At 33.6% G+C, this 23,541-nt stretch overlaps 3 protein-coding genes across 5 annotated transcripts; all 3 read left to right on the top strand.

The window, feature by feature from the left end:
* On the top strand, nt 5,062-9,338 carry LOC109343643 (alpha-soluble NSF attachment protein 2-like). Of its 2 annotated transcripts, XM_019582037.1 has the most exons (10): nt 5,062-5,103; nt 5,150-5,346; nt 6,079-6,128; nt 6,238-6,310; nt 7,031-7,110; nt 7,310-7,461; nt 7,917-8,076; nt 8,157-8,204; nt 8,391-8,471; nt 8,985-9,338. In XM_019582037.1, the coding sequence occupies exons 2-10, from the start codon at nt 5,202-5,204 to the stop codon at nt 9,063-9,065; spliced, it is 870 nt and encodes a 289-aa protein (XP_019437582.1). In that variant the 5' UTR covers nt 5,062-5,103; nt 5,150-5,201; the 3' UTR covers nt 9,066-9,338. The 2 variants fall into 2 exon arrangements, with proteins under 2 accessions (XP_019437582.1, XP_019437583.1); XM_019582038.1 differs by lacking the exon at nt 5,062-5,103 and having other exon boundaries at nt 5,112-5,346.
* On the top strand, nt 10,169-13,045 carry LOC109343642. The gene is made up of 2 exons (XM_019582035.1): nt 10,169-10,339; nt 11,074-13,045. Exon 2 carries the CDS (start codon nt 11,147-11,149, stop codon nt 12,749-12,751), a length of 1,605 nt encoding a protein of 534 aa, XP_019437580.1. The 5' UTR covers nt 10,169-10,339; nt 11,074-11,146; the 3' UTR covers nt 12,752-13,045.
* Nucleotides 16,946-23,068, top strand: LOC109343641 (branchpoint-bridging protein-like). Of its 2 annotated transcripts, XR_002107240.1 has the most exons (3): nt 16,946-19,342; nt 22,101-22,601; nt 22,853-23,068. XR_002107240.1 is itself a non-coding variant. In XM_019582034.1 (2 exons), exon 1 carries the CDS (start codon nt 17,031-17,033, stop codon nt 19,302-19,304), a length of 2,274 nt encoding a protein of 757 aa, XP_019437579.1. In that variant the 5' UTR covers nt 16,946-17,030; the 3' UTR covers nt 19,305-19,342; nt 22,101-23,068. The 2 variants fall into 2 exon arrangements, 1 of the variants encoding a protein (XP_019437579.1); XM_019582034.1 differs by having other exon boundaries at nt 22,101-23,068.

Raw genomic sequence — 23,541 nt, 5'->3', positions numbered from 1 at the left:
TATATCAAATATATGCATAATGCAAATTAAGGATTTATCTTATGTCAGCTATTTTTTTTCTTGTCGCAAAATATGTTGTGTTTGTAATATTGTATAGCAAAATATACTAGGATTCATGTGATTTGCTAGCTAGCAAAACTCACGTGAGTTTCACTTTGGAAAAGTACATTCACATGCAAATATCAAATGGAAACAAAATATAATTAAAGTAAAAAGTTAAGGATGTGTGCTTTTGTAGTATATGGACAGAAACAAATGTGTTTGCATTGGTGACAATTCAAGATTCTAATAACAAAGATAATATAAATTGCAAACCCAACAAATTGGGTTGAATGTGTATATGCATGTACAAAATAGGAACAAATATGAAGTAATAAGCTGTGTTTTAAATTTCACTTCATTACCTACGGACGTTGGTTCAAGTGGTACATGTTGAATTCCCTTTAAGCAAAGTCTCGGATTCGAGTTTTGTGGATGAAAAATGTCTGCTGACAGAGTTAGTCTCATGTACCTGTAGATGTTCCCAACTCAGACAGAATTATTTCCAGTGCGAGAATACATGTCGGAAACCAAAAAAAATTCACTTCATTGCTGCTGGATTATAGTAGTTTTGTGAATCTCCACAAAAGAATAATCATGAAAAATAATGTGGTTGCATTGGGTACGTTTTTTCATAATTGTAATAAATGTAACGTAACTATAATTTTAAAACACTCGTAATTAAAAAGTAGAATAATACTCAAATTAATTAAGCTAGATGTGGTAATTCAAATAATTTTAATGAAAAATACCTTGTCTGATTCAAAACCCTTTTCTTCATTTAAACATGTGAAAAGATAAAGTCTTTTCTATAACTATGTGAAATTTATTAGACTCTCTTATGTATCAAGAAAAGCACTCACTCTCTTTGTTTCTTTATTTTTTTTTTAATAAACAAGTCATTCTCCCTTTCTACTCTAATACATTTTCTAACTTCTATCTCTACCTTTTCATAAAAGGAGAATATCAGGTTCATATCCTTGCCTTTTGAGTGAGATTACATGCATTGATATTTATATCATTTTTATTTAAAATAAGATTATATTTTTGCCCCTAAAAACAAAGAAAAAAGCCACTTCTTTCTCCATTGAGAGGAGTCACACTCTTACCTTCTTATACATAAAAATATAATTATAGAATTACCCCTTATATCTACATGCATTATAAATTTACGATTTGTTGATCTAAGCTTGATCCTTTGATCAAGAGAGAGTTAACTATGTAATTATTAATTATATATAATAAAGTATAGTCTTTGCACTTTGGACAATGGATAACTATACTAACTTGTTCTCTATCTGGTATAATATTATTGTCTATAAGTATCAACTTTGATATTTATTTAATATTAGACAACACCTTTGTTCTCTTCTATATCATTCATTGCCTACAAAGGCTAATCTATAGACCTGTGAGCATAATATCAAACATCAAGCTTTTATAAGATTAATAATAATGTATAGCTACTAGTAGGGATGAAAATTTGTATTCATAATGGGGATCTCCATGAGAACTATTAGAATTCTAGTTGTCTAAGATATGGGTAAAAGAAGTGGAATGTTTAAACTGAATGGAGTTTATTTTACTTTAGCATTTTTTTATGGATGATAATAGTAGGTTTTAAACATTGTAGCATGTAATATATCAGTTCTGACATGTGACATCTTAGACCATGTGATCTCGGAGACAAATAGTCATTATTCCCGTGAGTCGTTACCATTAAGCTACAGTAGCTTAATAGTAGCAAAATAGTGACGATTTGTCCCTGAGGTCAAGAGTTCAAGTCGCAGAAGACTCCCCTTTGTGAGAAATAAAATAATGCAGGGGATATTTAAGCTGTAGGTGGCACGCTCAGTATCGTTGATAAAGGCTCCAAGCTCTTAAACATTTCTTTGGTTGATTGAGAATCTCAATCAACATTGTTCTATCCTTTCTTAAAGTCTTCATCATCATCCAAGACATCAAGTATCTCTTTTCTTTTAAAATTATCCAACATATAGAATAGTGATTTTGAAAATCAAGCAATACAAGGATGGTTTCTTGGATTATAATAAAGCTTTCCATATAAATTGCACAAAGTGCCATATACGTTGATAATGCCCACGATTTATGGAAAGACTTGAAGGATTGATTCTCTAAAGGAGATTAGTTTAATATCTCTAATCTCATTATGCCAGAATTCACATTTAACAATGCACATCTAATAACACCAATTTGTAAAATGATGTTAAATGATAGGCAGGATGAAATCAACAACGTTAGGTGAAGTAAACATTGTAAAATATGATAAGCGAATATACATTCAATAATGCTTACTTTATTAAGCATTGTAGAATGTATGAATCGCAAATTCGACAACACTATGAAGAACTAAAAAGAGTTAGAATATGCTATTTGCTTCTTGAAGGTTTGAGTGATCAATACTAAACAACAAGATCTTAGATTTTTTTGATGGAATCTTTGCCTTCAATAAATAAGGTTTTCTCCCATATGGCCCTAGCTGGGAGACAGCATAATGGAAGTAAATTCATTGAATCAAATATGTTGTTCAATGCCAATGAACAAGATCAATCATCCATATTTGTACTAGTTAGAGGAAGCTTAAATAATAGATGAAAAGAAAGATTCATTGGCAGAGGTAATTATGGAGTTTCAAGAGCAATTCAACAAGAATTTCCACCTACAATGGAAGGGAAATGCACACTATTGGATATTGGAGCCTCTAACAATGCAAGTCTCATCCTTTATAATTTTGCTATTTTTTATCCATTAAGCTTATTACTATAAAGCTTCCAAATAGATCAACTATTATTACTGGTCATTAAGGGAAAGTGATCTTATCTAACAAACTTATCCTTCATAGTGTCATGCTTGTCCCAAACTTTAGGTATAATCTCATTTCTTGTCACAAGCTTATTACATCTCTTAATTTCAGATTAATTTTTGATAGTTTCAATTGTCTTATTCACGATATGCCTACTTTGAAGATGATTGGAAATGATAAGGTTTCCAATGAACTTTATACTCTCAATACCATGCCTCAATTAAAAAATTATAATGTTCACAATGTTAATCTTTTAACTGCTAAAATACCTAGCATATATTTCTTTGATTTGTGGCATTTTAATCTGGCTACCCTTCTCATTTGGTTTTACAAAATATATGCAAACTTTAGGCTAGGCCACCATTCACTAGGTGTAGGAGAGGTGTACTGAGCGCATCTATTCGTCTAGCTCAACTCTTACCTAGCTAAGCTGTGCTTGACACATCTTTTTCACTTAGCGCAATTGCGTTTGGTACATCTCATGTGTTGGGCATAGGTAAACTGAAAATGGCCTTAAATTGATTTGGGCCTAGTGATATCAATCCTTGCTCAGTTTTGCTCATTGAAACTCGATTCATAAGATTATGTGATAATTTATCAAACTGATAAACATAAATTGCATATAGTTAGTATTTAGAATCAAAAGGTGTTAAATTAGCTTTATAAATTAATGTAATTTTGACACCTAAAAAGTATATGGTGAGAATTGAGGAAAATGAGATAGGAATGACATTATTAGAAATTTTCAAAATACAAGGGGCTCATAATTTTAAAATGTTTATAATTTGACTCTCGTAATAATTAGAGGTGGAAATGAGTCGATTTGGAATGAAATCGACATGTTAAGGATTGATTCAAGTTGAGCTTCACACATACTATTTTTTGTTCAAGATTGACTTAATTAAATCATGAACCACTTTAACAAGCTCAAATTTATAGTATTTATTAGGTCAAATAATAATCATTGATATATATATATATATAGAAAGAAAGTGACTCACGCGAGAACAATGCGATATTGTGAGAAATTAATATGGATCATTAGGTCTTATTTGAATAATCAAGTTTAAAAGATAAATGTACATAACTATCATGTGACCAATAACTAATTTTTAATCATAATCATCCATGATTGGTTGAAAGACCCAAAATCATTATTCTCACAGTTCTTATATGAGAAATGTTGTCACTTGAGTCGCTCCATATATATATATAATAATTAAAAAAGTATTTTTAAAATAGAGTGAAAATTTATGCATTGTCATTGTAAAGATTTATGCACAGTTGGTATATCATTTACCATTTATTTGCATGAATTTTTTTAAGAGAAAATGATGATTAAACATAAATAATTAGTAATACAATGATATTACATAAAACACATATATTGTTAGTATATACATTTTTTCTCAATATCTTTATATTACTTACATAGTTATATATATATATATATATATATCAAAGTGGAAGAGGTTATGTATAAGCTTTAACTGGTTTAAACAGTCGAACCGTCTGATCGGACCGGATGATTTAATATATAATTAATATTTTTTTATTAGGAATATATAATTATATATAAAATTAATTTTTTTTTATAATTATATTGAAATAACATCTCTAAAAAAAATTCGGACAGAGTTAAACAAAAAAAGATTAAAGTAGTGTTCCATTTTTTTAATTTTAAGTAAATCGTCCGGGTTATTTCAGTTTAATCGGGTTTAACATAGTCAGACTAAAATTTTCCTGGTTCAAAGCGGTCTAACTTTCATTCGATTAAGACTATAAATCATAGTTGTTTTCAAGTTCGTTCAATGGTCAAACTGGTCGAATCGTCTGGTACAGCCTGGTTCTCACAACACTGATATGTATACTTATGTATTTGTTTATATATAACTCAAGCAGTTTCAATAATCTAATAAGTCATATAACCTTTGTTTATTTAGAAACAAAGTTGAATTTTGAATGAATTTGGAGTTATACCTACAGATTTTCCAAAATAACCGAACCGAGCCCAAGAATAGCCCGAGCCCAAGAATAGCCCGAGCCCAAGAATAGCCCAAGCCCAATAATAAATAGCCCAAGCCCATAACTAATCAGAAACAGCGAAACAAACAAACACCAAACACGTGTTTCTTCAAAGAAGAAAAGGAAAACCAAAAATTGAAAATTCTCAAACCCTTTTTTTCATTTTCCTTATTCCTTCAATTTTTCACTTTTGGACTTTGTCGTCAACAAAGTCTTTATTCTAATCATCATAATTTCCTTCTTCTTATTTTTGCTTCGAAATTATTATTAATCTATGAAAAATTGATTTGTTCATTAATCGATTTTAACAATTATGGCTGATCAATTAGCGAAAGCTGAAGAGTTCGAGAAAAAAGCTGAGAAAAAGTTAACCGGTTGGGGATTGTTTAGTTCCAAATATGAAGATGCTTCTGATCTCTTCGATAAAGCTGCAAATTCCTTCAAGCTCGCTAAATCATGTTTATTACTTCTCTTTGTTGATTTTTTTTATTTCTTATTGTTTATTTGATATTTCGATTTAGAAATTATTGTTGCCTGTGATTTTAGATAGAAGTGATTATCCATTTGAAATGATGAATCGTGGTTTGATTTTTTTTCCTGTTAAGTTGAAGTATGATCTTAATCCGATTTTAGAGCGAATAAGTTTAACTAACGTGATTTTCATTGATCGATTAATTTGTTGCAAACAAATTAGAATCACAGAATTTGTGACGTTGTGGAATTTGTTAACGTTTTGGATTTTTTTATTAGGAGGAGGAATTTATTAAGCATCTTATGGAATATCCGCAATCAATATCTTAAATAACAGTTTTGGCACCAGTTTCGAAAACCTTGAAGTTTTGGAAATTTGTGGGCATTTCCTTCGATGTGGCCACAATTGCGGACGGGATATAGTCTTGGCTACTCCAAAAATCTTGACATATCGGTGTCTATAGTAGTCGTAGACTCAGATTTAAAAACTACTTGTCAGGTCATCTTATGTGCCTATAAGAAACTAAGTGGGTGCATGAAAAGGCAGGGGAATATTGTAGATGACAGCCTGTGCATTGGGTCGTCATTTTTAACATCTATGGCTGCTAACCTTCACTTTGACAAGTGATTAGTATATTTTGTTAAATGTGTTTAACTTTAGAATTGATGACGAAACAGTTCTGTGTGTTGTTCTTGATTTGATCTTTGTGGCATTTTAGGGGACAAAGCGGGATCAACATACATCAAGTTAGCTAATTGTCATTTGAAGGTAACCGGATTGAATTTTTGGCACGTGATCAATCCCCATGGTGCTGTATCTCTTGTGTTCTTTATTTGCTTTTTAAGCCTGTAATGACAATGTTGTCTTCTGCTTGTAGTTGGAAAGCAAGCATGAAGCTGCACAAGCTTATGTTGACGCTGCACATAGCTACAAAAAGACTAATATAACTGGTATGTGATGTTGAAATGTGGTTACTGTTACATAGATTTCTTTTATGGTTGGCAATGCAGTCTCTTCATTTGAACCTGCTACTGTGTTGAAATCCTGTTCAAAAGAAACTTCGCGCCATGGAATAAAAATAATCAATATTATTGAATTGATCCATCCACTTCAAGAGAACACAACATGTGCTGTCAATTCTTAATCATTTTGTGTTTTATCTTCTTTTTTGGGTTTCCAATATGTTCTCTTAACATTGCTCTTTCCCTCATGCAGCATGGTAAATTCGTTTTAGCCTCAGTGTTTCTTTATACTTGTTTTAATAAAAATAATGCAAACAATTATGGCCTTTGTGGATAATTAAGTGATATGAGAACTCTGTGGTATCCCATTCCTTAAGTTTTCCATGTATATAAGTCAAATACTTGGCTTCACATGTATTGCAGATGAGCTCTAGGTAGGGGTTCATACTATCATTTCATCGATTTTTTTAAGTCAGAAATGAAATTAGTTTTTGCATCTATGGAGGTTTAAGTCACCTACGTTTGAGTTCCATCTTTTATGACTGTCTGTATGTCATATTTTGATTTGTTATTTGCTCACTAGTTACGTTACAGAGCTAAGCTGTAGTAAGTTATAAAGCAGTCTAGCTTGTGATAAATTGCATTAGTATGAACTATGAAGACAATAGCATTTTTAATGTTAAACTTATTTTTTCTCTTTGAATACAGAATCTGTATCTTGCTTAGACCATGCTGTTAATCTTCTCTGTGATATTGGAAGACTCTCCATGGCTGCTAGGTATCTTAAGGTATATTGCTTTAGATTTTTATTTCAGTATGATCTTTTAAATTAATGGCTTGGAATGCATATTTGGTTATCTATGGTATACATTATACTTTTGGAGAACTGGAGGTATTCTCTTATGTGTGATTGAATACATTGTAGCTAATGAGGTTGACGAATCACCGTGAACATTTCATAACTAGGTTTTACTAATATACGCGCAGGAAATTGCTGAGTTGTACGAGTCTGAACAAAATATTGAGCAAGCTGTTGTTTACTATGAAAGGTCAGCTGATTTTTATCAAAATGAAGAAGTGTCAACATCTGCAAACCAGTGCAAGCAAAAAGTTGCTCAATTTGCTGCTCAGCTAGAACAGTAAGATCTTATACTTCTTTATCTCTTATCAGTCTTATAATGTTGGCCCGGATGACATTTCTTCAACATGGTTTCTTTGTGTTTAGTAATATATTCTGGGATTTCCCGCTCTTATTTCCCTCTCAGATTTACATTTGCTGGGGTCACTGTAGGTTGTTTCCTTAAAAGAGTTTATTAAATGATATATATAATCATGATGAATGTCTAGTGTTTTTTTTTCTAAAATCCATATCATGTTGAATAGTCAACTTGTCTAGATGGTGTTAATAAAAATAGTCCCTTGCTGCATTTGGTCTCAGTTATATGTTAATTTATGTTATGTGCTCTAGTTAGAGCAGGCACTGCTACAATATAAAGAAATCAAATTTGAATTTTAAAATAGGATGATCTTATCAAGACCATCTTTTTATGATAAATTGATTTTTGTCTGTTTCTATTTTATGATAACTATTCAGATATCAGAAATCAATTGAGATTTATGAAGAGATAGCTCGCCAATCTCTCAACAACAATTTGCTGAAATACGGAGTCAAAGGACATCTTCTGAATGCTGGCATTTGCCAACTCTGTAAGGGGGATGTCATTGCTATCACCAACGCATTAGAGAGATACCAGGTCTAAGATTTCAACCATTTACATCTTGAGACTGGATATCTTACTCCCTGCTTAATTCTTTGGATATGTATTTTTTGCAGGAATTGGATCCAACGTTTTCGGGAACACGTGAATATAAATTTTTGGCGGTGGGTCACTGGTTTTGGAATTTCATTATTAGTTTTTAATGAACAAGTCAAATGGAACAGAATGTCTTTTTAAATAGCCACCTCTATCATTTTGTTTTGTTGCCTCTTGGTATTTATTATGTCATTACTCAAATATTTGCTGGATGAAATACCGACATTTTTTTTGTTTGGGGTGGTGGTGTTTAGGATATTGCTGCTGCACTTGATGAAGAAGATATTGGAAATTTTACTGATGTTGTCAAGGAGTTTGATAGCATGACCCCTCTGGTAAGCTTGAAAAATTGTAAAGTAGCACAACTTTTAGTTGGTATTTAACAAAAAGCTATGTATTTAAATTTAAATTATTAATTTATTATGGGTCTTGCTAGGTACTAGTTAAGGAATGAAAGGTAGAAAGTCAAAAAAACTTTCCATCATTTGATTCCTTAGCTAGTTTTATGTGCCATATATCATTGCTTCTGCAACAGGGGATGTTGTGGTCATAGTTCTGTACCCAAGTCATACTTGTTGGGATGAGATAAGATCTGTTTGTGACTTAAAAGTCTGGACTTGTTCTGATTATTTTTCTCTTTATATTCCCGAATGGTTCCGTTTGCGAGTTTAGTTTTAGAAGGTGATGAAGAGAAAGGGAAGGCTCCAGAGCCATAAAATATATTTGTTAGATGACTTTGAAGTCTGAATCCTTCTTTTTCCTTCTAAAATCAAACTCACAAACAGACCCTAAGTAGCTATAACTATAAGTGTCAGTAGCTTATCAATATCTTTTGTTTGCATATGAAGGATTCTTGGAAGACTACCCTACTTTTGAGGGTGAAAGAAAAGCTGAAAGCCAAAGAACTTGAGGAGGATGATCTTACTTAAATTGCACCATACCTTAGTCTTCTGTTGGATTGAACTTCATGTTTGATGATTTACTTTGTACTATGTGTGTCCGTTCCGTTGTTCGTCATAGGTATCTACTTATATACTGTACCTGCATTGGTTTCAAACTTTCAGTTGAATTGGAGAGATGAATTTTTGAAGAGGTTTTTTGCTTGAGTCTGGTGTATACAGTTTTATTGGATTTACATATCACTGTCACTGCATCTTTACTAATGATGTGTATTATGTATGTCTACTTAAGGAGCTTGTTTGGATGGATAACTAATTTTCATTAGATGATAAGTGCTTTTTTAATCATCCAAATCTTATGAACATAGATTCTTTGATTTTCAAAAAATAAATAGACTTGATGCAATGGGAAAGCTATTGCTTAGTGACCATTAAGCTATAAGTTCAAAACTTACAAATAATATATCTGTTTGTGAGGGTGAGACTGTGTATAACTACTTTATAGCAACAACGATGATCTTATCATGCAAATGATAACAACTATACACATAGAAAAGGTATAGTATCAAGTGTTCCAAGTACCAACTGCACATACTAAAAAGTCCAACTTTATATGTGAATAATTTTTTTATGGATTTTTCACACTTTCGTTACTTATTGAACACACCTTCAGATTCTTATATGTTATTGATATAAACATTTAATATACAATAATAATATAAGAGCTCTTTACATCATTCATAATTTTAATGATCTTTAACTCTTGTATATAATTAATATAAATAAATAAGGAATGATACAATTGACAATATAAAAATATTAAAGTCTTGATAAATGTTCTGAAATCCAAGCTTGATAACAAACAAGAAGATATTCCATATAGGGTTCAGTTGGTTAAATTGTCTTACCGGAACGGATAATGTCATAGAGTAGCTTTTCTTCATTTTTGAGGTGGGAAAACAAGAAGATTTTGAGATTGGAGTAGCTTTTCTTCATTTTTGTATTTTAAGTTAATTATCTACTTAGCTTCAAGATCCAAAATTGTCGTATTTAGTTAAGAGAACAAATTAAAAGCTCTTTACATGTAATAATTGGACGTTTAATAATTGGACGTTGAAGAAACAATGTTTCTTTTTTTACTCTGTGAGTCCTAAAAGTACGATGAACCATTGTTGTTTTCCCACCTCTTTCCATTGCATGTCTTTCTCTTTCTTCTAATCAAATTTAGCAATATTATCTACACACATCAATCTTCACTTCACATGCATTTAACACCTTCTTCAACTTTACTCTCTTAACAACATGTATGTTATGTTATGTTTTAACTCACTTTACATTAACTCCTTCATCTATACCGTTTTTTCAGCTTTTATTCTTTCATAAATATGACTTCATGTTGTATTATTCTTTGGTATATAATTCTGTATGTATGTTTCATCATGTAGCAGTGAGATTATGCATGGTTTGTTGTGGTTATATGATGTATTTTTGTAACCATTAAAGGGTCCAAAGTATGATGGTACCCACTATATGTTTCTATAGACATTTGCAAAAGTTTGTTTTTTTTTCTGAAATTGTGACCTTTCTGAGTTCCTATCATATGACAAATGACAACCTCAACTTTGATGTTTTTATAACTGTTCTGTGATGTTAAGTTGTTGGTATTAGGTTTTTCAATTTTGGGTAGCTTCTAATCTAATTTCTACTTTTTAAATTGTTGATTTTGATCATTAGTAAGTTCATAATAATTTATCTACTATGTTATTTTTTTGGTACTACCAAGGGTACCCTTTACCTCTTGGGTAACGAACTAATCTTTTTCGGGGTTCGTGTCTGCCCTTCCCAACAAATGTTTGCTCCCAGGAATCTAACCCTTGATCTTTTGGTCATCCTGAGAATCTAGGAGGGCCTTATACCACTATTGCTACATAGTCTAAGAATTCAATTCTCTTTAGTGATTTTTTATTTGATTAGGTACCATTCATTCTTCTTATAAATTCATTGGAATCTTAGTTCATTTTTTGTTATGTCTTTGCAGTAATTGTTCTGTGGCTATACCATTGTGATATGGTTCTGATTTTGATTGAGAAAGATTAGAGTTTTGTATCAGAATGGTTTCGGTTGATAACCGGATTGGAAACCTCGAAGATGAAATCGAGGAATCTAATGGAAGTGAAGTAAATGAGTTTGCTTCTGTTCATATTTCAACTTCCAGGAAAACATCTACGAGCGGTGAAAATCCTCAGACGAAATTTCGCGGCTCATCGAATTCTCTTCCTAATAGGATCAACCTGATTAAGTTTGATTCACCATCCGCCAATTTCAAGCGGATTGCTACTGAGAAAGACAAGATTTCACAATCCGTGCCTTCTCCTAGTCCTCAGCCGCATTGCCTAAAAGCAAGCTTCAGTAGCATGTTTGATGAGAAACTTGATTGGGGTAAAGTGAAGAAGATGGGCATGGAATGGATTAGAAACCCAATCAACATTGCCCTTTTTGCATGGATCGTTTGTGTTGGTGTTTCGGGCGCGATTCTGTTCCTTGTCATGACAGGGATGCTGAATTCTGTGCTACCGATAAAATCTGTTAGGAACACATGGTTTGAAGTAAACAACCAAATACTCAATGCATTGTTTACACTTATGTGTTTGTACCAACATCCAAAAAGGTTCCATCACCTTGTTCTTCTGTGTAGATGGAGACCAAGTGACATTTCTACGCTCCGAAAGTTATACTGCAAGAACGGTACTTATAAGCCGCACGAGTGGGCACACATGATGGTAGTGGTTATGCTTCTTCATCTGAATTGTTTTTCTCAATATGCACTTTGCGGTTTAAACTTGGGATATAAAAGATCGGATAGGCCTGCTGTAGGAGTTGGAATATGTATATCTATCTCGATTGCTTCGCCTGCAGTTGCTGGTTTATACACCATTCTTTGCCCACTTGGAAAGGACTACGATTCCGAGATGGACGAGGAAGCACAGGTTCAAATTACTTCAGCTCAAAGGCAAGAGCTGAGACAGAAACCATTTGAGAAGAAATATTCATTTGCAACCAAAGATCGACGAAGGGTTATCGAAAATAGACCAAAGTGGAGTGGTGGAATACTTGACATTTGGGAAGATATTTCTTTGGCATATCTCTCACTTTTCTGCAGCTTTTGTGTCTTTGGGTGGAATATGGAGAGACTCGGCTTCGGAAACATGTATGTTCATATTGCAACTTTCATGTTGTTCTGTATGGCTCCTTTCTGGATATTTATATTGGCTGCTGTTAATATCGATGACGACGATGTTAGACAGCCTCTAATAGCTGTTGGAGTTATTCTTTGTTTTTTCGGTTTGCTTTATGGCGGCTTTTGGCGGATCCTAATGAGAAAGAGGTTTAATTTGCCTGCCTATGATTTCTGTTTTGGTAAACCTTCAGTCTCTGATTGCACACTTTGGCTGTGTTGTTGCTGGTGCTCCCTTGCTCAAGAAGCACGGACCGGGGATCACTACGATCTCGTAGAAGAAAAGGTATGCAGGAAAGACTTTAATTCTACTGACCAACCGTCGATTCGACCTTTGGCTCGGGAAGATGTTGTGTCAACCAAATCCGGCACAAGTCCGGCTATTCCACTATCTACCTTAAAAGAAGAACAATCTCAAAGTGATGAAAATGGAATAATGACTCCACCTATTCCATCATTAATACAAAGAGAAGCTCCTTAGTCCCCTAATGGAAAAAGTGTAAAGGAATCTTTTGTGGTTGCTAGTTAATAGAATATTCCCTTGAGTTTTTACAGCATCTGAATCTGATGAACAAAAGTTGCAATGACTAGAACAATAGTTTTTGTCTTGAGAGCTTTCTAATGTTTTTTCTCTAAAAATTTCAGGATATGGGAATGTAAGGATCCATTTACGAGTTGAGTTTTGGAGGGGAACGAACAGAAAATGAAGGCTTCAGAGCCATGAATCACACTAGTAAGATGACTCTGAAGCCTTCCGTTTTCATTTCTTCCCCTCTTAAACCCAACTCACAAACAGACTCTAAACTGTCAAATTTCACTGCATCTAAACAAAGAAATCAGTACAAGAAATCTCAAATCACACTTGTGTCACATTATTTGAGTAGTTGTTTGTTAGAACACTATATATTTTGTTTCAATCTTAAGAAAAAACCCTCAAATCTCAATGCATTCTTTATTGAAGAAAATCATTTGAAATTCATGTAAAACCATAGACATGAAATGATATTAGAGAGAATTTTACATTCTTAACTGGTTTTCCTTCTTCTTATAATATATAATATTATGGGTTGTACTTGTCGATATTTTTTTTTTGGTTTCCATAGGTATTCTCGTACTGAAGGCAATTCTGTCCGAGCTGGGAACATCCACAGGTATGTGGGGCTAACTCTCCCAACGAGCATTTTTCCATCCACAATACTCAAACCGGGCTCTTACTTAAGGAGAATCAAACATGTATCACTTGAACCAACGCCCGTGGGTTTGTACCCATGGATATGCAACAATGTGTAAATAAAGAAAAACTAATGTATATGGAAATATAATAGCATTCTAGTTTGATGCACTTGCATAAAGAGAATAAACTATAAAGCATTTCAAATATATAATACATGAATGCATTCGGTAGAGGTTCAAATTCTGGATGGGCGTGATGCGGCCGCAATATTTGGGTTGTGGTGACCGCCATAATCACATCACATGCAATTGTGGATTGATATTGAATCACAATGATATTATCACATTGAATTGTAATGTGACCGTATTTGGGTAGCATTAGGCCGCAACACAACCACATAGGACTGCATCAGACCACATCATTTTGAAAAATATTTTTTTACTCACAAAATAATTCACACCGCAGCTATTGTAATGCATATCATAACGGCCACAATCACAGTATTCATAACTACAACCACAATCACGACTGTAACTGCAATTAAACACTGAGTTGAAGTCAAAACATCGTAATGAAAAGGAAAAAGGAAATGAAATAACATTATTATAATACATTGTTCAAAAGTAGAGTCAATCAAACTAAGGACACTATATAGGATCATTGAATAAAGAGTGTGGATGGGAAATAGCATACATATTGCAACATAAATATAACATTTAATATGCATATATTGACAGCGTAAGAGTTTTTTATATTGTCACTAAATAGTATACATATTGCAATATAAATATAACATTTAATATGCATACATTGACAGCGTAAGAGTTTTTTATATTGTCAATAAATCATTCACTGTTGATTTATTAACCACTCTTGACTCTCATACAAAATAATATAAGTCAATGGTAAATAATATGATAACAGTGTAAAAAACTTTATACTGCCAATGTATAAATTTTAAGCTTTATAAATATTAGAGAGAAGTGGGGGAAAACATAACATAAAGAGAAGAAAAGAGAGAAAGGTGTTGGGTACCTCAATTTAATTTCTCATAATTCCTCATTTGAATAGTTTAATCAATATAATCATTGTTTTTGTCTTCCACTTGTAATGTACATGAACAACATCACAACCTAATTAAGTGATGATTGGGTTGTAAGTTTATTAGTTTGGAATGTCTTAACCCCTCAACATTATAATTTAGGGAAAGATGCAAGATATATAAGAGTTAGGGGTCTAATAAATTTAGCCACCATAAATCGTGTTAAGCGTTTTAAATTGTAGTTATATTGCTTTTGCCAAAAAAAAAACTAGAAAATGTGATTGCGATTCCATTGAGTAGATTCTCAAAATAGCAATTGCAATGATATCTATTTATTGCTAAAAAAAACTTAAATCTATTTATTAAGTTGCTTCAGAAGAATCATATGCATCTTGGACAATTATTTTTATTATAAATATATCAACTTGGGCAACAACTATAAACATGACATACCATACTTCTAAATTCATAATATTTATAAGATAAATAGTGTCTATTCACTGTTAGAAATAAATGTACTAATGAGAAAATTGGATTAGTTCCATAAAAGATGACAGAATCATACTTTAGATTGTTTGGACTTTAGAGCATAAAGGAGACTAGTAGAAACCCTCATAAGAAGGATCGAAATTACGTTCAAGTTTTTGAAGGATGGAAATTCGATTAAGTCCAATTGTCCAACCACTCTAATCTCCTTACCAAGAGTTCTTATTATTGTTGTGCCAAATAAATCTAAATCTCATTAACATATAATTAACTTAATATTGATGTGATGACTCATATTGATTGAGAATAACATTATATTAAAAAATAATATCTTTGGGAATTATATTATGAGATAAAAATGATAGTTGATATAATAACTATGTATACATATTTATATTAACAATGCATATATATTGAATTCTAATATTATTAATGCTATTATTTTTTAATCTAGAGGGTGAGATTTAGAGTAAAAAAATACATGTTCGCGTAAATCTCGATATTTTTTGAGATATAATGAAAGTGTACAAATCAGATTTTTTTATACCTATATAAACTACTTCTAATTTATACCTATATTATACTGACTATCTTAGAGGGGGAAGTGTAATCTTATAAACAAAAAAGTCGATGAGTGTAATTAAGCTACACTCTAAAAAGTATAGTGTAATTTATTCTTAATTAATTGTATATTAGGCTAATAGCTATAATAAATGGAGGATTTGTAAATGCAGATAAAATTTGATTATGAATTCATTATTATCTTTTGTTTATTTAAGCAATATTTTCTTAAAATTATTTCTGCATTTTGCAATGAAGCAAAATGAATTTTTTTATAATTTACTAAGTTTTTTCTTCCCTTTTGTATTATGTGTCACCCATCATCTTGGAATGATAACGAGATAAATTTTGACAATTGACATATATTATGTTATTAAGTACGACAATGATTATTTCTTAAACCTTAATGGATAAATTAAAATTTAACGACCAAATAACAAATTATTTTTGTCTTTATTACTTCACCAACTCACTCACTCACCACAAGGTCCAACAAAAAGTCCAAAGAATTAAATTCTTATATAAACATTTTCAAAAGGTATTTATCCAACAAAATAACTAATGTTTGAGTAATAAGATAAGCTCAAATTACATTAACATTCCTAAAGTTTAGCTTAACTACACTCATACCAACTAAAGCCTCTTTTTACATAAAAGATTATGTTTACTTTTACCTCCACAATATTGATAGTTAGTATAATGTATATATAAAATTAGGAATTACATATGGAGTGTAATACTTATATATGCATTACTGGTTATAAAAATTTATAATCAATCGTTATATAATATACCATTCATTTATATTACAATTAATAATAATTAAAATTAATGATTGACAACAGTGCAAAATCTCTTATATTTAGATACATATTTTTCTCAGTTGCAAAAAAAGATATAATCATTATTGTTTCATTAGTTACAAAAAAAAAATAATCATTATTGTTTGACTAAAACTAAATTTTGAGGGGTTAGTACAAGTTCCTCTACTCCTTTGGTTACTTAATTACTATTTACTATTTGTTATTTGTTTTCTAATCTTAAATAGAATAGAGGTGTAATATCAATGTGTAAAGATATACACATTCATTATATAATAATTGATTGTTGATTTGAATAACTTTTTTAAATAATTAATAATAAATAGATATGAATATTAAATAATGTATTGATATTTTTTTTAAACAAGATAAGGTAGATAAAATAATATGATATCTTATTAATGGAGCATATCTACTATATCACAAAGTGTGTCATTTCAGGTGGCATTGCTTGTGATTGATTATAAAAATAAAAATTGTATTTAAGTTAAAAAAAGTAATGATTAAGTATTTTTCTGATCAATGGCACTATAAGAACGTAGTGTCAATCTTTTGTGCTTATTTATAAATTGAGCAAAACAGTGAATATTCATTCATTCCCCACAGTTTCAAAAACCAGTTTTTCTTATTCTTCCTCTTCATTCTCTGAAATCAGAACCCTAACTCTCTTCAAATCATGGATTCAAATCCTCACCCTCCTTCCGATACTCCTCCAAACACCAACGGTAACGGCACCACCGCCACCGAGACGTGCCACGTCACCGATAACCCGATCCAATCCGATACCGCCGGCAACACTCGCAGCGGCGCCGATAAGGATCAATCCGGCGGCGAGGGAGAGACCACAAGCAAGCGCCGCCGCCGCAAATCCCGGTGGGACCCTCCGCCTGAGTCCAACAACTCTGACAGCGAATCGGCCGGTACCGGAACAACGACGAAGAAGAGGAAATCGCGTTGGGCGGATGATGAACCGAAACCGGTGATCCAGCTTCCTGGATTCATGGTAGGTATCGAATTCGATCCCGAAATTCAAGCATTGAATAGTAGGCTTTTAGAAATTAGTAGAATGTTGCAATCAGGTTTACCTTTAGATGATAGACCCGAAGGTGCTCGATCACCTTCGCCCGAACCGGTTTATGATAACATGGGAATTAGAATTAATACTAGAGAGTTTCGAGCTCGCGAGAGATTGCAAAAAGAGAAGCAAGAAGTTATATCTCAGATTATAAAGAAAAACCCTGCGTTTAAACCGCCTGCGGATTATAGGCCGCCTAAGGTTCAGAAGAAGCTTTATATACCGATGAAAGAGTACCCTGGTTATAATTTCATTGGGCTGATTATTGGTCCGAGAGGTAACACACAGAAGAGGATGGAGAAAGAAACTGGTGCGAAAATTGTGATCCGTGGGAAAGGGTCGGTGAAAGAAGGTAGATTGCAGCAGAAGAGGGATTTGAAACATGATCCTTCTGAGAATGAGGATTTGCATGTTTTAGTGGAGGCGGACACACAGGAAGCGGTAGATGCTGCTGCTGGTATGGTGGAGAAGCTATTGCATCCTGTGGATGAGGTGCTGAATGAGCATAAGAGGCAACAACTTAGGGAACTTGCAGCGTTGAATGGGACAATTAGGGATGAGGAGTTTTGCCGGTTGTGTGGTGAGCCTGGTCATCGCCAGTATGCATGTCCTACGAGGACTTCAACGTTTAAGAGTGAAGTTGTGTGTAAGCATTGTGGGGATGGTGGTCATCCAACTATAGATTGTCCTGTGAAGGGTGGTACCGGGAAAAAGATGGATGATGAGTATCAGAACTTCCTTGCAGAGTTGGGAGGTTCAGTTCCTGAATCTGCATTAAAACAAACTAGTACTTTGGCAATTGGTTCAGGCAGTTCTGGAACCAATCCTCCTTGGGCTTCAAAATATTCTGGCTCTGCTGGTGATGCACCACAAGCTGGATTTGGGGCTAGTGCAGTTAAAAAGGAAATTGATGATACAAATTTGTACATTGGGTATTTGCCACCCACCCTTGAAGATGATGGTCTAATCCAATTATTTCAACAATTCGGTGAGATTGTCATGGCAAAAGTTATCAAGGATCGAGTTACAGGTTTCAGTAAAGGATACGGGTTTGTGAAGTATGCTGATGTTCAAATGGCAAACAATGCAATTTCGGCTATGAATGGCTATCGTCTTGATGGTCGGGCCATAGCAGTGAGAGTTGCTGGTATAATTCCTCAGCCTGTTGTACCTCCTGGCCCACCTGCATCTGCTGTCCCTACTTATCCTATTCAAAGCCAGCCGCTTGGTGCCTACCCATCCCAACAATATGCTGGTGGTGGTCCCCTTGGGAGTGCTATCCCCGGGAGTTATGGTGGTGCTGCAGTTCCATGGGGACCCCCTGTTCCTCCTCCATACACTCCTTATGCTCCACCTCCACCTGGGTCAACCATGTATCCTCCTTTCCAAGGTCAACCTATGCCTCCTTATGGTGTTCAATATCCTCCTATCCAGACAGGACCCCCTGGTACCCAATCACAGCCTGCAATTTCTAGTGAAGTGCAGCAGAGTTACCCTCCTGGAGTGCAATCTGACAGTAGCACCTCTACTCACTCTGTACCAGCCAATATATATGGGAACTCGACACCTTCAATGCCACCAGCAGCTCTGCCTACGTATCCTGCTTCTTATGGTTATCCACCCTACTACAGTGTAGTTCCTCCACCCCTGGTTCCTGTCTCGACTTCAGATCAATCCCCCAGCATTGTGAATGTGCCTTGGGCCAGTAATCCTCCGGTTCCCCCTCCTACTGCATCTAAAGATCAACTCCAAGGCATTGGAAATGTGCCTTGGGCTGCTAATCCACCAGGGCCTCCTCTTGCTGCATTAGCTGAAAAGACATCATCATATGGTGCAGATTCAGAGTATGAGAAGTTCATGGCAGAGATGAAATGATCTACTTTCATTTGAAGTCATGCTTAAAGTTCAGAAAAGTGAGTTTTTCATCTTTATTTATTTTATGCCTTGCATACATATGCATGCTATATTTGGATATAAAAAAATGATGATTTGCTTCCACATCTGACATAAAGCATTGTTTGATTTAATAACAAGACATAGTCCTTTTAGAATTGCTGACATCACAATTTCTTTGATTACAAGAGATAGGTTCATGAAAAAGTTACTTATTAGTTATTACCCATGCATATTAATACCAAATTACGAGTTTTTTCAGTTGATGAGCAGTCTTTGAAAACCACGAGTTATTTCTGATTTTGGTCTAGTTGGAAACAGGTGGGCCTAAGACTTTTCTGGATTTTAGTTGGTCCTAATGAAGTAATGTTATTAAGATTAACTTTTGGTGTGCTTATGTTCATAGTTGCGTACTGTTGCCTTTACTTGCAGGTTGGGATTTTCATCAGGAATTGATTGTTGTTTTTTTCTTATTTATGTTGTGTTCATTAGCACATCTTTAAATTGCATGTAAAATAGAAATAACAACAATTGTTTTGCATCATTTGCATTTTACCCTGTCAGACTTTAGAAAGTATGATTAACTCCTCAAAGTTTGACAATGGATCTTAAAATCCCTCATATGTAAACCCTTTCCAAATATTTGACGTAGTTACGCCAGCCTTTTAAAACTCAAAATCTCATTTCAACACTTAAAAAATTCCATTCTGCAAACCTCTATCATGGCCACTTTTATTTCTCAGATCCGTTAGATTTTATCGAGTTTCAACATTCCTCCATAATTCCATTCTGAACTGCACACACACACACATATATATACATATATATTTATACATATATGCATACATACATACACACGCACATATATATATATATATATATATATATATATATATATATGTATATATATTGTGAACGCCTAATTTCGTCTAGGGTAATTTTTAAATTTTTGAATAGTTGTGAGCCTGTGTACAATTAGACACATTCCCAGGACTAAATAACAATTATTCTAACCTATACTCCAACCCTAGCCCTAATTCTAAAGGGCTACATAAATCCCTCTTGGCACTAACCCTACACACACATAAAACAGGCAGCAGTCAGAAAGAAATATACAGTGAGCTTCTAATACCTTTCTCCTCTTTACCTCTATCAGCAACTATTCTCATATTCCCTTTCAAAACCATGACCAGCATAAGGAGTCATCATCTCCTCCTCTATTTCCAGCAACCAGCACTTTGTGCTCCTTTTTTCGTTACTGTATCTCTCTCTCTTTTTTGCTATTGGATAATCCTTTCTTTTTTGGCTTTTTTGTGGGTAGGTTAGTTTTAATTGGGGCTTTGTATAACTCCTTAGAATTAGGGTATAGGTTAGAGTAATGGCTATTTGGTCCTGGGAATGTGTCTAATTGTACACAGACCCACAACTATTCAAAATTACCCCCGGATGAAATTAGGTGTTCACACACACGTATATAGTTCTTTTTCAATTCTAAGAATGGTGATTATAAGAGTACTAACTTGGGACTACATAAGCTGGTCTCTCACCTATAATGTGTAGGAAGTGACTACAAATGTGCTCAATGCATGTACTGCGTACAACTGGAAAACCTTCATCCCTCCTTCATACATGAACTCCTTATCCTTCTTATTATATTTTGTAATAGGAACAATAGCCTTATATGAAATCCACAATCACAGCTCTTTGAAGCATAGGGTAGTGTCTTCAATTTCTTTGCAGCAAGGTCCCTTGCTCTGTGACAAATATAATCCTTCTGCCTTCAGCTCGGTTGGGGGTGTTTCTCCCGATGGCTGATGGATTATGTTGAAATCAAGCTGGTAGGTCTCTTTCCAAATCGTTTTAATTGGTGACACTCACCCAGGAAATCATAGTAACTATTTAAATAGCATTGAAGAGTCAAGAGTGAGGATTTTAAGATCTTTCGATATACATTGAGAGGTCAGCTAAACCTTCTTAAACGTATGGGAGTAAAATGTGCACGAGATACAGTTTAAGAGGGTTATTTATGTTTTAGCCATAAATTTAAGGTTTCACTCTTAAATCTTAATTCAGTTTTGGGTATCTTTTTTCTTTAACATGTTTTTCTATTAGCTTGGTATTTGTTTTGTTGGAGTTTGTTTTTCTGCAAATGGAGAGCAAGGTTGGCTTCAAAAGCTTCTCTACCAATTCTATGACCCCCAAAAGAACATTATTTTATGTATATTGCTACTTATTCCCTTTTCTATGTATAACTTCCTTACACTTGTTTTCCACCTGGTTTTATGTATATTTGAAGAGCCCTTGCAGAAGAAAGGGCAAACTGGTAAGACTCGCGTATACTTTGTTATTGGATTTATTTGACATCCAACTCATGGTTTGATGTAATGACTGATGGCTTCTGACCTATTTCTAATTTTATGATTTACATTTGAACAGAAACTAGTTAAGACTTTTATGGTTCTGGTATAGGATCCCTATCCTTTATAATATGAATAATGAACCAAAAAGTGTGAACATTGTAATTTTTTATGTGTAGTTTGATTGTTGATATCTATATGCTAATGGATGTTTGAAAGCATTGTTTTGCAGATTACATCCATAAATTCTATGTCTACATTTTCAAAGATTGCTCTGTCTCTGTTTCTCTACTTGAGTGTCTATATTCATGCTTTTTTATTTTGTATAAAATTAATTATTGTAGTTTTTAGTATTTTTTAATTATTTATTATGATTTTGCCACATTTGACTCTTCATTGTTATGATGTAACATTATGGCAGGCCTGATGTTAGTGGAGCTCTTGTGAACCTGATTTCTTAACCACTTGCATTGTCTTTCTTGGAAGTTTGGGACTCACTTCTTTAACCTTGCTGTACTCTTGTAAAATTTGCAGAGATTTGGGCTAGAAGTTGTTAACCGTCTTCATGCAGTAGATCCAGCATCCAAGCTTCACTATTGTTGTGCTTATTATTGATCTTTTTTTATTGTGTAGGACTTAACACCATCTCAATTATTTTCTCTATGGTATTTATTGATTTATACAGTAATGGTTGGTTGCTAATGTTTCTTGCTGAAAGTTTTTCTGAACTTTTATGGCAGCTGGATTCTGGTGTTTCATGTTGTTACATTTCTGTTCTTATTCTTAGTTGATTTAGTTCATTCAGAGTTCTGACTTATTTTTAGTATTGATAATGAGCTTAAATCTCTTTGTTTGACGGCCCGAATAGCTTGCTGCCGAAGCTGCCTTTTAGATGGCTTTAATTGACCATCTTGTCCCGAAGGTAATCATGCCTTGCCATTTATTTCAGGCATTTCGGGTTGGTAGAAGAGAGTTGAATTTTCATAACTATTTGTTCAGAATTAAAGTTTAAAATGTATTGAACAGTTCCAATGTGGCAGGTAAAAGAGTTCAAACATTTGATTATTTTTGACATGATAGATGTCAGACTTTGGTGGCATTTCCACATTTTCCCTCAATTAATTCTTAGCTGACATGGTGTTATAAACACCAAGTTCTTGTATGATGATACAGGCAATTATCAAGTTCCTCATTTGTTTCTGAACTCTGAAGTGATCATGTCGTCCGAAGGCTCGGATCAAAATGATTGTTGATAGTGATTTTGTCTGCAAACTCGTTTACCTCTCTTGCTGGGTGAAGATAGAGTATGATCATAGAATTGTTTAGAAAATTTCTTTATTTTCCTGCTGGATCTGCTCGCTTTGGATTGAAACAAACATTTGTTCAAACTGTCCGCTAGCGATATCTTTAGTTTTCTAATTCAACAATGCAAAATTAAATCGTGGTCGAAAAACCCTTTAGCCTTGCTAGTTCACTAATGTGCTTGTCTGAATAGGGAAAATAAGAGAGTATACTTATTTTCATGGACATGCTTCCAAAAGTAGTAGCACTCAATTTTATAAGTACTTTCCCATATGAAGTGTTGAGTCATTTTGTTTCCAACTTTGAAAAGAAATAGGAAGATCATACTTTCTTAGAATCTGTTAGGTCTTTCAGATTCTAGAATTGAAGGTAGTTCAGGTACTTGTAGTTACTGTTCTGTGTTCCTGGATTGAATTTCTTGGCTGTTTTAGACTGAGAATGCTGAGAACTATGGACAAAGTTGTTACTTATTACTGTCCATGTTCCTTACAATTCCTGCTTATCAAGTCAGAAGTGGTTCAATCTTTCATGGTAAATTGCTTTTTCTCTCATTTTTTATG

Source organism: Lupinus angustifolius, chromosome LG03 (genome assembly GCF_001865875.1).
Source record: "Lupinus angustifolius cultivar Tanjil chromosome LG03, LupAngTanjil_v1.0, whole genome shotgun sequence".
NCBI classification, from domain to species: domain Eukaryota; kingdom Viridiplantae; phylum Streptophyta; class Magnoliopsida; order Fabales; family Fabaceae; genus Lupinus; species Lupinus angustifolius.
Note: the sequence above shows the minus strand (reverse complement) of the source record. Positions and strands in the feature narration are given on the sequence as shown.